Consider the following 15,052-nt stretch of genomic DNA (forward strand, 5'->3'; position numbering starts at 1 on the left):
CATTAGCATAAAGATGTTGGTAAGTCCCCTCACAGCAATATGATTCAATAACCTAATGAAAATATTACTAGTACATTTTGTCTGTGTGATTGGGGTGGCACTAGGGTGACCAGACAGCAAGTGTGAAAAATTGGGATGAGGGTGGAGGGGGTAATAGGTGCCTATATAAGAAAAAGACCCCAAAATCGGGACTGTCCCTATAAAATCGTAACATCTGGTCACCCTAGGTTGCACTATGCACTATGGAATGATTTTTATAGTAGGGGTGCTGATGATGGAAACAATGTATTTGGTGTTTGCTATTACTACTTCAAGGCAGGGGTGTGTGGTAGCACTCCCAGCATCCCTAGTTCCTGCACCACTGCTATGCAATATACTAGGGTTAAAGTGCCTTGAAATACAAAGGAAAAAATGCAGAATAGTTCCAAAAAGGACTATCCCAGACAACCCTTTCCCTTTGTTTTGTGAATGTTTTCAATCTGTCATGAAACAACTTCATAGTCAGCTAATATGAGGAAAACAAGAGAAAAGCTGGCAGATAAAAACAATGTAATTCCATAAAAGACAGTGGTCTTGTTTGCGGGAATTCACCATTCTGTACTCTGCAAGCTTTGTTTAGAAGCTAATGGATATGTAAATCCTCAGGGGTAGTCTTGCAATAGCTGAACATTTGAATTTTCTTTCCAAAGGTCTTGGAAAACTTTCAGCGCTATTTTTTTTTCCACTGAAGACTTGTACAATTGTTTCATGTTCCCTTTAGCCTCTTTTCCCCAAGAAGAACTATGAATGCCTAACTAGCTGTGAATTCCTCAAGTATATCCTGTCAGTGAAGCAAGGAGACTGCCCAGCACCTGAGAAGGCCAGCGGTTTTGCAGCTGCCTGCGTTGAAAGCTGTGAGGCTGACAGTGAATGTTCTGGGGTGAAGAAATGCTGCTCCAATGGATGTGGACATACATGTCAAGTACCAAAAAATCTGTACAAAGGTAGAGATCATTAGGAGGCACTTTTAGTGTGCTAAGTATTTTAACCTGTAATAAAGCTGCCTGAAAAACAAGACCTTTAAGTTTATAGGGAAGTATGTGTGTGTATGAGAGAGAGTGAGAGAGGTGATTGTGAGGATATAATTGTAACTGTAAATTGTTCTTTGTCACTGGAGGTTTTTAACAACAGGTTAGACAAACATCTGTCAGGAATGGTCTAGTTCTCAACCAGGGGTACAACTCGTCTAGCTATTAGCCTAGTTTTACAACAGGCTACAGAAAAAGCACTAGCAAAGTCAGTACAAACTAAAATTTCATGACTTGTTTATACTGCTCTATATGCTATATACTGAAATCTAAGTACAGTATTTGTATTCCAGTTGATTTATTTTATAATTATATGGTAAAATGAGAAAGCAAGCCATTTTTCAGTAATAATGTGGCTGCAACACTTTTTTATTTTTATGTCTGATTTTGTGAGCAAGTAGTTTTTAAGTGACGTGAATCTTGGGGGTACGCAAGACAAATCAGACTCCTGAAAGGGGTTCAGTTGTCTGGAAAGGTTGAGAATCACTAGTCCAGTTATGATGTAGTCCTACTTTGAGTGGAGGGGACTGGACTAGATGACCTATTGAGGTCCCTTCCAATCCTACACTTCTATAATTCCCTTATGGAATCCCTAACAAGGTGTCAGTGAGCCACAGATAGGAGGCCACAGTGAATCTGAATCATAAGCAGAACAAATTGGCCCAACTATGTAAAGTGTCACTTAATTTTACGCAGGTGAGAAGAACAATTTGAACAATGAAAATATTTAAAGGTAAACAGATATAATCTTAAATCAGATATAATCTTTGTTAATAAGAATCAAGTGGGTCACACTACCAAGTACATAGTGAGAGATAATCCTATCGGAGAGCAAATGATTGCTATATTCTGAATCAATGGCCTTGACATCTTGCAGATAAAGCAGTTAGAAAATACTAACAAAATACATGTAGGCAGTATTTCAATACTTGAAGAAGCTGAGGAAACAAGTTCTATTAATATGTTTTTAATTGCTTTGATTGAAGTCTTGAAATTCTGAGAAGAAAGTTTTCCTCGTCATGCAACAAATAAGGTACTATAATTTATGGAATTATTGGCTCTGAGAGTGACTCCTGATTTTAATTTGTTAACAATAACTTTTGTTCACTTAAATATTCTTAAAGTGTGAATCTAACACTGAAAAGTGATTGTATAAAAGGCACTTTCTCACCCCACAGACTTGATTTGTGTGTATATTATAAGTCACTTTCCCTTACTTTAGTGAGAAAATAAAAAAATAACAGAAGTGTATACTTCTGTTAGCACTGTCAAGGACATTATCAACAGAACTGGACCAAATCCAGCCCACACTACCCAAGTCTATCTATCTTGACTTTCTAAACCCAGACAGGGTTAGCAGTTAGAAAACTCTCTTGATTTACTTATATAAACAGAGCAAATTTGATCAGAAAGTTACCGAAGCACAGTAAACCTGGAACCTAGAAAGGCACTGTATGTAAAGTGCTTTGGGATGACCTGCAATAAGAGCTTGATCCAAAGCTCATTGAAGTCAATGGAAAGACTTCCACTGGTTTCAATGATCTGTGAATCAAGCCTTATATAATTACAAGACTCTAATACATTATTATAAGATCACATATTAATCTGTAAAAGATTATTAAAAATGAACTCTTTCATTAAGTCATTCATATTCTTTTTGCTGCAAATCACCAAAAAGGGATGCTAAAGTAACAGAGTATCTGTCTTCCATGGGAGCAGAAGTTTACAGGACCAAACCTCAAATGTGACGTTATATAGTAAGTTTAACTGAGGGCATTCAAATGTATTTTATAACTGGGTCATGTGTGGAGTAGGGTGTGGTGGGGTGGGGTGCAGGCTAAATTAAAGGGATGTGTGTAGGGGACAAAGCGTACATAGGGTATGATATTCTGAATGAATGCAAAAGGAGAAGTTTGGTCTAATTATATACTTGTAGCACTAACATTCTGCTCCAACATCTTATCAGTTATCTTCAGTAAGTATTTGCTTGTGTTACACAGCAAGGGCAGAACCAATGCTCTTCTGCTTTCTCAGATGATGAATTCAGATAATTAGCCCTTCAAATTGTCTTCCTACAGCAAGGAACAAGATGGACCTGGGCAGGCTTGCTTTTCATTTTCTCCAAGGACAAATGACCTCCCTGCCACTAGGAAGAGCAAAATCAGCAAGCGTGACTAAGATCTAGTGAACAAATCTAATACTCATGGTAATCCTTTTGACAGCACTCATAGCTGGAAAATGAACTCAGATTGAAACTTAAGTGAGTCTATGGGCTTGTCTCCATCATAGGTTATGTTAGTATAACTCATGTTGCTCAGGGATGTGAATAAACCACCTTACCTGAGCAATGAGTAATTTACATTGATCTAAGCACCAGTGTGGATGGTGCTGTGTCGGCAGGAGAGCTTCTGTTGACATAGGTACTGCTTCTTGTGGAGGTAGATTTATTGTGCCAATGGGAGAGAGCTCTCCTGTTGGCATAGAGTGTCCTCTCCAGTTGTGCCAGAGAAGCACAACTGCATCAGTGCTACTGTAACACTTCTAGTGTAGACTAGCCCTATGCAAGTTGCTATAGTTTTCCCGTTGATCAAGCTTTGGAGATTGGTAATACACAGAAAAATTTAATGAAAACTTTTAGTTAATTGAATATGCTGTCACAGTTCAGGGCAACTGCACCTGTATTTCCTCTCCATGATCCAGCAAGGGCACCCACTTTTAGGCTTCTGGATCCCAGCTGTTACTTGTCTTGGGCAGAGACTCACATCTCTCTCCCTTCTGACCGGGGTATTTCCAAACCATATGGTTTCCTGCCCACACTGTGTTATTCCAAACAAGCAAGACTGCCTGCATGGGCCAGCATCTGCATTTTGCTTAGTCTTCTAAGGCTTGTGAGCAACATAATGTCCAGCAGTTGTAAGTTACCACACTGCCCTTTCTAAGCAAGAACACTTATTCTTAAGGTGAAACCATTAGAGAGAGCATTAAAAACAATAGAAGAACCTATACTCATGCTAAAAAGCTTAAAAGGAATCATCCCAACTTTGATTCTGATAGGTGTCAGTCCTTCCAATACTTCCCTGAAGATTGACCCCAATGTGCAAACAAGTATTCCCAGGAGTATAACTTGAGTCCCATAGAAGATCATTGTATGATGTGTTGTCAAAACTGCTTGCAGGATTAAGTCCTCTGTAATGGTCAAATGGTGTGAATTTGTGTATTTTTCTCTTTTCCTTTAAGTTTGCCGTAACATTGCTCTGAGAATTTATAGGTATTGGGTCAAATTCTCTGCTGATGTTACTGAAATAAGTGGAGTTAGGCCAGCAAATATTGTGGCCCACTGTATTTAACACTAAGCCTATCCTTTTTGCCAAAGAGTATTATTAATCATTTACATGATACCTTCAACTTTTTGGGTATGTTTAATAAACCTGGCTAGGATAGGTTTAAAAAACCTCCAGTGAGCCATCAACTCAGACAGGATGGTCACAAATTTAAATTGAATGTTATTGTCTGAAATTATTCCATTTACACAATTATCTATATATTTTGAACTCTCCTACACCCCACCCCACAACCCTCAGGTATTAGGTTACTCTTACATTTGAGTTATAATTATGCTTTCTTACATCTGATCTTTATATATTTACTTTGCCTGGCACAGATACATAGGTATTAGTTGAAAAACACCTTTGGTAACACATTTCCTGGATTCTGGCTTTCCACATATAAGACAAGACATGTACTGAATTCCACACTGGAACGCTGGATTTCAGAAGACTAATTTGTTCAAGAATGGTTAAAGAGACTGACCATTTACATAATAAAAAGCACAATGAGAAGTGATTGCATCCACACATCTGGATATGAAACTGATGATGCTGGTTTCACAAAAGAACTCTAAAATGCACTTGTGCTATGCTCTAGTTGTTTGTGTGGCTGAGATCCATCTGCACACAATTACAAACACCAGAGAGGTTGAGTTACTTCCAATCAAGTGAATCCAATTGACCCTAATGCAAAGCAGATGGAAGATTTCTTAACATGCAAATTGTAGGATTATTGTACATCATAATTAAAGAGGGATTTGAAAATATAGACATTTGAACTGACATCGTTCATGATGCTCATTACATTAGATTATGACTTCTGGCTGTTGAATGATATCCAGGATTTAAACCTATGTGGTAACAGGATTTGGATGCTTAATTTTCTTCATGATGCTTTTAGGTTATTACAGTATTTGTCTTTATTTACTGTAGCATATTATGTAATTGGGAAAGGTCTGTTTATAAAGCTCTGCAAAAGGCAGTTTGTTGAACTAAGTAAGTGAAGGAGTTGGAACAAGTAAACCTCAGATATTCCTCATTTAAATCTTTGGTAAACAGATAAGTGGATCAAAGATCTGATAATTTATGTTTACACACTGGCAGTTTTGGATTTGCTAAGAAGACACAGATGCTCCCATTATACAGCAACAAAAAGTCCTGTGGCACCTTATAGACTAACAGACGTTTTGGAGCATGAGCTTTCGTGGGTGAATACCCACTTTGTCAGATGCATGTAGTGGAAATTTCCAGGGGCAGGTATATATATGCAGGCAAGCTAGAGATAACGAGGTCAGTTCAATCAGGGAGGATGAGGCCCTGTTCTAGCAGTTGAGGTGTGAAAACCAAGGGAGGAGAAACTGGTTTTGTAATTGGCAAGCCATTCACAGTCTTTGTTTAATCCTGAGCTGATAGTGTCAAATTTGCAGATGAACTGAAGCTCAGCAGTTTTTCTTTGAAGTCTGGTCCTGAAGTTTTTTTTGCTGCAGGATGGCCACCTTAAGGTCCGCTATAGTGTGGCCAGGGAGGTTGAAGTGTTCTCCTACAGGTTTTTGTATATTGCCATTCCTAATATCTGATTCGTGTCCATTTATCCTTTTCCGTAGCGACTGTCCAGTTTGGCCAATGTACATAGCAGAGGGGCATTGCTGGCATATGATGGCATGTATTACATTGGTGGATGTGCAGGTGAATGAACCGATGATGATGTGGCTGATCTGGTTAGGTCGTGTGATGGTGTCGCTGGTGTAGATATGTGGGCAGAATTGGCATCGAGGTTTGTTGCATGGATTGGTTCCTGAGCTAGAGTTATTATGGTGCGGTGTGCAGTTACTGGTGAGAATGTGTTTCAGGTTGGCAGGTTGCCTGTGGGCAAGGACTGGCCTGCCACCCAAGGCCTGTGAAAGTGTGGGATCATTGTCCAGGATGGGTTGTAGGTCCCTGATGATGCATTGGAGAGGTTTTAGCTGGGGACTGTATATGATGGCCATGTTGGTTTCTTTCTTGGGTTTGTCTTGCAGTAGGAGGTTTCTGGGTACACGTCTGGCTCTGTTGATCTGTTTCCTTATTTCCTTGTGCGGGTATTGTAGTTGTGAGAATGCTTGGTGGAGATTTTATAGGTGCTGGTCTCTGTCTGAGGGGTTAGAGCAGATGCGGTTGTACCTCAGTGCTTGGCTGTAGACAATGGATCGTGTGATGTGCCTGGGATGGAAGCTGGAGGCATGAAGGTAGGCATAGCGGTCGGTAGGTTTTCGGTATAGGGTGGTGGTAATGTGACCATCACTTATTTGCACCGTGGTGTCTAGGAAGTGGACCTCCCGTGTAGATTGGTCCAGGCTGAGATTGATGGTGGGGTGGAAGCTGTTGAAATCATGGTAGAATTTTTCCAGAGACTCCTTCCCATGGGTCCAGATGATGAAGATGTCATCAATGTAGCGTAGTACTGATACTGTAATATCAGTTCTGTATATGGAGAAAAAAACATCTGAGCGCTGATTTATATATGCTCTTTGAACCAAATCTTTGCTCTCCATTGATGGCAGTGGCAATACTCCTGATTTCATTGAGACTTATGTTTAGCTGTTTTTACACCCCTCATTTGATACAATCCTAATGTAAAAGTATTGCGCTCTCAATATTAAAACTATTTGTCATTTCTTGGAGTTATCTGTGTATGAATACTTAGGGTAGAAACATATTTAAATTTCAATCTGTGGCACCAATCCACACAATGAACCCTGGCACCTGTGTAGAGCTTTATTAAAGTCACAACATAATTAAAATACATAGGAAAAAATTGATAGGAGGGTTTAAATGTCAATGCAGCAGTTTTGTTTGTGACTTGATCTGAAGTAAGAGAGTGCTAGATACTGAAATAGATGAGTTTCAAAAGAGTATCCATAGAAATGCAACTAAGAACTTGATTTGCTGATTTAATCAAAAGAGACCAGCTCTAGAAAGTAATTCTTTCCCCTCCAGTCTGTTATAAATGTTGCAAAGAGGTGTTATTGTCATGATGACAAAACTGCGGAGAGGACATAATACTCTATCAGCATGTGGTGAGTGATTGCTGTAAACTTTTAAAAGGCAGTTTCAATAGATTGTAGTGTAGTGGTTGATAAAGGAAATAATGAAGTAGGGTGGGATTTCCAAATGCACTTGGCATTAACTTTACTAATTTTAAGATGAGTTTTACCATTGAGTTTAGTGGGAACAGGGTTAAGCCAACTCTGAACACTTTGGAAAGTTCCACGCCTCATGCATGTAAAACTCCTTAAATTATTTCAGTCTCTCCAGCCATTTCCCTCTTAAGTGTCCCACAGCACTTCCTACATTTGCTTACACATACATACCCTGTTTTGTAAACATCTTAACATTTTGTCTGTACACTCCTATTTCAGGTGTTCCATTGAAACCAAGGAAAGAATTAAGATTCACAGAACTTCAGTCTGGACAACTGGAGGTTAAGTGGTCTTCAAAATTCAATATTTCAATTGAGCCTGTGATCTATGTGGTGCAGAGGAGATGGAATTATGGAATCCATCCCAGTGAAGATGATGCTACCAGCTGGCAAATGGTGGCACAGGTCAGTCCTTTGTATAATAATCCCTAGCTCTTGTATAGCAATTTTATGAGTAGACCTCAAAGTACTTTTACAGAGGAGGTCAGTACCATTAGACCCATTTTACAGGTGGGGAGATGGAGGCACAGACAGTTTAAGTGACTTGCCCATAGTTACTCAGCATGCTAGAGGCAGAACTGGGAACAGAAGCCAGGTTTCCTCACTTCCAGTCTAATTCTTTATGCACCATAAGATATGGTTTTCTGTCGAGTTTTTTTCATGGGAGAGTAACTTCATTTTCTCAGTCATGTTACTTTTAGTATTAATATAATAATACCAAATGCTACAGTTTTAGCACTTCATACAAGTAGAAAGTGATGAAAAAGCTGTTAGTATGAGCATACCAGCAAAAATGTAAAGGCTTCTCCTAAAAAAAACTTTTCAATCTATATTTTCAAATATCATGAGTCATTTTGGGTGTCTCAATATTTAAGTGTTCATCCTGAGATGCCTAACAGGCTCCTAATTTTCAGGGGGTATATGGTTAGTATTGTCTAGAAATCCGGTCCCTTTAAGATGTGTCAAGTCTGACATTGAAAAACAAAGGTATCCATACTCATGAGTCACTTTTGAAAATTCAGGCTTAGGTACCAAATTTTGCCACTGGATGCATATGACAGACCCAGCCGCTTCTGAAGTCAGCGGGGCCCAAAATAACATAGAGGATAGTGTATGGCTCTAATCAAAACAGTAGAAAATTAGCTGGTATAAAAGCCAATTGTCTTTACAAATAAAATAAAAAACAAAGTGGAAGAAAGAATAGAACATACATTTGTTGGTCTACTTACTTTAAATTGCAGTTTCTAATACATTTGTTGGTCTACTTACTTTAAATTGCAGTTTCTATGGCATTTACCTACCAGTTCAGCAAACCCTATGATGTCATGCTCTTATCGCTTATAGCAATCCATACTGTATATGTACAATTCATATACAAACGCTTTTTAATGAGAAGCAGCCAAGAGAGAATAAATTTTCACTTAGTTCCTTCCCAGTTTCAGTCATACTGACAGCCCACCTGTATGGCAGAACTCCAGCAGTTTATCTTTACCATTGCACCCGCATCCTTGCTGACAAGGAAAGCAAAATGTTGATTTTAAAAAGAGCAGTGAAATGTCTTAGCAGCAGGTAGCAAGGGGCAGGGCAGCTCCAGGCCCCAGCACCCCAAGCGCATGCTTGGGGCGGCATGCCACGGGGGGTGCTTTGCAGGTCGCTGGGAGGGCGGCAGGTGGCTCTGGTGGGCCTCCCGCAGGAGTGCTTGTGAAGGGTCCACTGGTCCTGTGGCTCTGGTGGAGCATCCGCAGGCATGCCTGCGGGAGGTCCACTGGAGCTGCGGGACCAGCAGACCCTCGGCAGGCATGTCTGCGGGAGGTCCACTGGTGCCGCAGGAGCGGCGACTGGCAGAGCGCCCCCACGGCATGCCGCCATGCTTGGGGTGGTGAAATGGCTAGAGCCGCCCTTGGCAAGGGGGGAGAAAAAATAAAGTCCACAAAGTAGAGCCAGGAGTTTAAGTTCTGTAATGACCAGAGTTCATTCTCCATTGAGGTTACATAAAAATAAGCTCCATTAAAGAACATTGAGATTGTAAAGTCAAACACTAAAAAATTAGTAAGTGCCAGAATGAACACTACCTGTGCAGGCTTCATCTGGTGCTTTTGTGCACGTGCACTATAACTGAGCCTTGCCCAATGTCACAGGAGAAGTCTGTGGCAGAGAATAGAACCCAGCTCGTCTCAATCCCAATGTAGTAGTACCTTAACAAAGCAACTTCCTTCCTCTTCTTGCAACTTTCAGCTTCGTTTACTGTTAATCTTGTAAAATGAATGGCAGAGGAATCCTGTAACAGTCTCAAAAACCAGAAATTCCATGATGTGGAAACATATATATCCCAGAGCTTCCATAGCCACAGCATAGAATATTACCACTTGAACTAGAAGAGTAGCTGATAGAGGATCACAGCTTATCATCACTATGTGGACCACATTGCACATAGCTTATGCAAGTGTTTGCTAGGTCACAATAGATTATTGAGAGTCATAATGCTTGGCTCTGGAGGTGAACATGGGCTAGTAGTTATAGACAGCACAGCCAAGTACACACATTTGACCTGTTTGTTCTGAAAGGCAATGTGGCTGATTGGATGAGAGTTTGGTTTGTCATATTAGAGACAGGGTTAAATTCCTAGTCCTACTTGAAGTGATTATGTGCAGCCCTAGGTTTACCCTAGCTATAAAATGAACGAATTATATTTGTCTGCCTCTTAAGTTTGGGGCGTGAGGCCTTGATCAATAATCTGGGTGGTGAAGTGAGCAGGGTTATTTACACGAGTCAGTGGAAAAGCTCAGAATTCATGGTTTCTTCCTGGCTCCCAGCCCAGCACTTCTTCCTCTAGTCCAAAGTTGTGGTGAGTGCTGCTGCTTGTTGAGGTATCCTTTTTGGAGCTCAGGCTTGATGGGGTGAGGCAGATATGTTCAATGCACATGGAAGGTCACTGAAGCCATAGCCAAGGATCTGGACTTGTGTGTGCCTGTGGCAGTAAAGTGTGTGGGATAACTGCTTCCACATTATTAAAAAACAGTTTCACAATATTTCTTGTGGCTAATTAAAAATCTATTTATTGTCATGATTTTTACTAGTGGATCAAAGATAACGGAGGGTTTATTGGTTCTGAGTTATGTTTCTCTAGAGTTTGGGTTCCCCAACATTTGTTCTAGGCTGTTGTAGAAAGTCTCAGCATCACAGTCAATTTGTATATATTGTATCTTGTTGCCTTGAGTGTATTCTTAGTTTAATTTTGCAAAAGTTAATTTTGGAAATGTAGGTTGTCTGCTTTTGCATGCGGTTTTGTTTAATACTTATTTAAAAAAAACTGGTCTTTTAAAAAAAAAGACGTTTTACAAACCATTAGCACACAATGTGGGTAACAAACAAACAAAAAAGTTGAATTACATTGTTTAACATATGCAAATTGGTCATTGCACTAATATAGGAGCTTTATTTTCTTTAATATTTTTAATATATTTTTCCTAGTGCCATTCTAAAACTGCCGCAGTAGAATATGACATACTACATACTTTTTGGCAAAATATATTATTTCAGATGTGTAGAAGGTTGACACAATACACCAAAGTGATGCTCAGGGATCAATTACCATACAAAATATATTGTACAATGTCATAAATGTGTTAAGGTACCTTATATTATTCATTTTCGCAATTTAACCATCTGCACTTAGATATTGCTGGACAATACCATATGAAGTAGCAAACTTGATTTATAGTGATAGACTCAAGGAGATCAATCTAGTTAGCTTCACAAAGAGAAGGTTAAGGTGTGACAGCTCCAATATAATATTAGCATTAGGATCATTGTTGTTTAATGGTCTCTTATATACACTGGTAGTGTTGCAGGTGTGTAATGAAGTTCAGCCAAACACTATTTAATATTGTACCGCATGCTATTTTATTTACCTAATATATAGGACATCTATTAAAATGATGCTGAATATTATGATCTGAGCTCAAAACACAGTTAATATGATTTTTTTAAATGCAACTTACCATTAAATTGATATAAAATATCCCATAAGCATTTAACATTTTATTACAGTTTGTTGCAATGGTGAATGGTTGCTGAATGGTTCAGTTGTTTAGTGCTCCAACATCATACCTCTTGAGCTCTAGTTACATATACTGTATATAATTTGCAACAGACCACCTAATAGGAGTTTTGCCACTGAAACCAATGGGAAGAGGAGTAGGTCTGCGATCAAGTCACAAATTAGAACGAGGTTGGCAGTCTCAGCCTAGACAGTTTCTCTATTTCTCATAATCACTACACAGTGATGGTACAATTAGAATTCTTCATTTGAAACATTCCTAGATTAGAATAGCAGGACCGTTATTGGTCAGGGCCAGGAAGTCTTGGCTGAGAAACTGAGAAATTTTGTGCTATGTCTGCCTGTACTATGCCTGTCTTATTATAGTATCAGAGGGGTAGCCGTGTTAGTCTGGATCTGTAAAAGCAGCAAAGAATCCTGTGGCACCTTATGGACTAACAGACGTTTTGGAGCATGAGCTTTCGTGGGTGAATACCCACTTTGTCAGATGCAGCATCTGACGAAGTGAGTATTCACCCACAAAAGCTCATACTCCAAAACATCTGTTAGTCTATAAGGTGCCACAGGTTTCTTTGCTGTCTTATTATAACCATTCAATTCACCAGAACATTTAAAAAATAAACACCTAAACAGTGTTGCCTCTAATGTATTACCTCTAGAGACACTGGTCCAACCTCTGATCCTAGTTACACTGGTATAAATCTTGAATAACCTACTGATTTCCACTGGTTGTAACCCACATCTCTTTCCTCCTGTTACTCCCTTTCCCTGTGCCTCTATTTAGAGTCTAAGCTTTTGGGTCAGTAACTATGTCTTTCTCCGTCTCCTGTGAAATAATGGCACACCTTTGGGCTCTATAAAATTAAGACAATATTAAAGGCCAGTTCAACTATGTTCTAGCCCTCAGGATGCTCATTTGATTGAATAATTCAGTCCCTCTCTACATAATAAAGAAGCAGATCATGGAGGGAAGAAAATGCAGAGGAAGACTATGAAGGGAAAAGTCTGTAGCCTCCACATAGGCTGCAGTAGTTAATAAGGGAGTCCTAGATTTGTGCAGATAGAGGAAGAAGAGCTGGCAACAGCAGCAGCTGGCTGAGCCGGGAGTGTACCACAACCACAATAGCTTAAAACAGACTGGAGAGGCAGGCAATAAGGCAAGAGAGGAGAGAAGACACCTCGCTCCTCACCCCCAACACCAGATATCTCAATTTCCATGACCATAGCCTCTTACCAGGTGTGGTTACAGGCAGCACCTGAAAACTTAAGCAATCAGTGATCTAAAAATAATTTTGCTGGATAGACAGAGCATCTCTCAAAAGTTCAGGCTGGCTCACTAGGCCTGGGACATTCACAGACATCAGGAGTATCTATATGAGGCAGTGTGTAGCACAACTGGTTCATTTATTCCTTATATAGTATTGACATGAGGAACAAATATGTAATAATGGGCCCCTCAGTTGAACAGAAAAAGGTATAAAATTATCCAATGGCTGCAATTTGAAGCTAGACAAATTCAGACTGGAAATAAGGTATTCATTTTAAACAGTGAGTGTAGTTAACCACTGGGACAATTTACCAATAGTCGTGGTGGATTCTCCATCACTGACAATTTTTAAATCAAGACTGAAAGTTTTTCTAAAAGATCTGCTCTAGGACACAGGTTTTCAAACTGTGGGGCACATGGCAATCCCAGGCAGGGATGGGACTAGCCCTGGGCGATGGGGCGGGAGAACCATATCCACCCTCTGACTTACTCAGCAGGCCACTTAGCCTGTGGATGTCAACATCCACTGTGGCTACACCGATTTCTGCTCCTGGCAGTGTCCACACTCAGCTCTGGTTCTTCACGCAGAGTCCGTCACACCCACCTTCCTACACCCTGAAAACCTGAGTTGGGAAGGGAAGGTATTTTGTCTATTTTTGTCTGGGTTGGGCGGGGTGCACCTAAAAATTGTAACTCAAAGCAGCTCAAAAAGTTTGAAAACCGCGTTCTAGGAATTATTTTGAGGGAAGTTCTTTGGCCTCTGTTACATGGGAGACCAGACCAGATGATCACAGTGTTCCATTCTGGCCTCAGAATGTGTGAAGCTGGAGGAGATGTGGAGCAAACACACACAGAATTTGCCTCCTCTGGGGCACTTGCCATCACAGGTTTCACAGTAATTCAGCAATGGATCTGATACTCGGAAGAATGATTAATGGGAAATAGATCTTGTCAAATTAATTTGATATCCCTTTTTTATTAGTTTACAAGTTTGGTTGGCAAAGGCAATAATGTTGATTTAAGATTTCTACAAGGTATTTGATTTGGCATCACACATTTTGATTAAGAAACTAGAATGATACAACTTCAAAACAGCATGCATTAAGTGGATTAAAAACTGGCCAAAAGATAGGTCTCAAAATGTAAATGTAAACAAGGAATCATCATTGAATGGATGTTTCTAGGTGGATCCGATAGGGATCACTTCTTCGCCCTATACTCTTCAACATTTTTATCAATGATCTGGAAAAAGAAACCCTGTAACTGAGAGTTTGCAGATAACACAAAGATTGGGGGAGTGGTAAATAGGGAAGAGGAGAGGTCACTGACACAGAGCAATACATACTGTTTGGTAAGTTGGGTGCAAGCAAACAATGTATAGGTCTAGGCATAGAGAATGCAGGCCATATTTACATGGTGAGGGACTCAATCCAGGGAAAGAGTGACTATGAAAAAGACTTGGGAGTCATAGTGTATGATCAGCTGAACATGAGCTTCCAATGCTACACTGTGGCCAAAAGGACTAATGCAATCCTTGGATGAATAAATAGGGGAATCTTTAGTAGCAATAGAGAGGTTATTTTACCCTTGTATTTGGCACTGGTGCGATTACTACTGGAATACTGTATCCAGTTCTGGTGCTGACAATTGTTGAAAAATTATAAAGTGTTCAGAAAACAGCCATGAGAATGATTAAAGGATAGGAAAACATGCCTTATAGTGAAAGACACAAGGAGCTCAATCAATGTATCTTATCTAAGAGGTTAAGAGGTGACTTGATCATGGTAATAAATAGCCAGGTAGGGGATAGAAATGTGATTATAGAGGTCTCTTCACTCTAGCAGAGAAAGATATAACAAGATCCAATGGCTGGAAGTTGAAGCTAGACTTGAAATAAGGTGCAAGCTTTTTAAGAATAAAGGTATATTTTAAGGGCAATTAATCATTTGAACAACTTATCAAGGGTTATGGTGAATTCTCCATCACTGGAAATTTTTAAATCAAGATTGGATGTTTTTCCAAAGGATGTGGTCTACAGATGGTCCCCGGGTTGTGCAAACCCGACTTATGAAAATCTGTTCCGCTTCTAATTCAAACTAGAATTAATTCAAGGAATTTCTATGATGTGTGTTATGGAGGAGATCAGACTAGATG

The 15,052-nt window shown here is 39.7% G+C and overlaps 1 protein-coding gene across 1 annotated transcript in view; it reads left to right on the top strand.

Annotated features, from left to right (window-relative positions):
* Nucleotides 1-15,052, top strand: part of ANOS1 (anosmin 1) — a 194,478-nt gene that overhangs the window by 122,744 nt on the left and 56,682 nt on the right. Inside the window, exons 4-5 of the mRNA XM_050963697.1 lie at nucleotides 761-983; nucleotides 7,792-7,976. Coding sequence (XP_050819654.1) covers nucleotides 761-983; nucleotides 7,792-7,976 — 408 coding nt within the window. The remainder of the gene's footprint in view (nucleotides 1-760; nucleotides 984-7,791; nucleotides 7,977-15,052) is intronic.

This window comes from Gopherus flavomarginatus, chromosome 1 (assembly GCF_025201925.1).
Source record: "Gopherus flavomarginatus isolate rGopFla2 chromosome 1, rGopFla2.mat.asm, whole genome shotgun sequence".
Lineage (NCBI taxonomy): Eukaryota > Metazoa > Chordata > Testudines > Testudinidae > Gopherus > Gopherus flavomarginatus.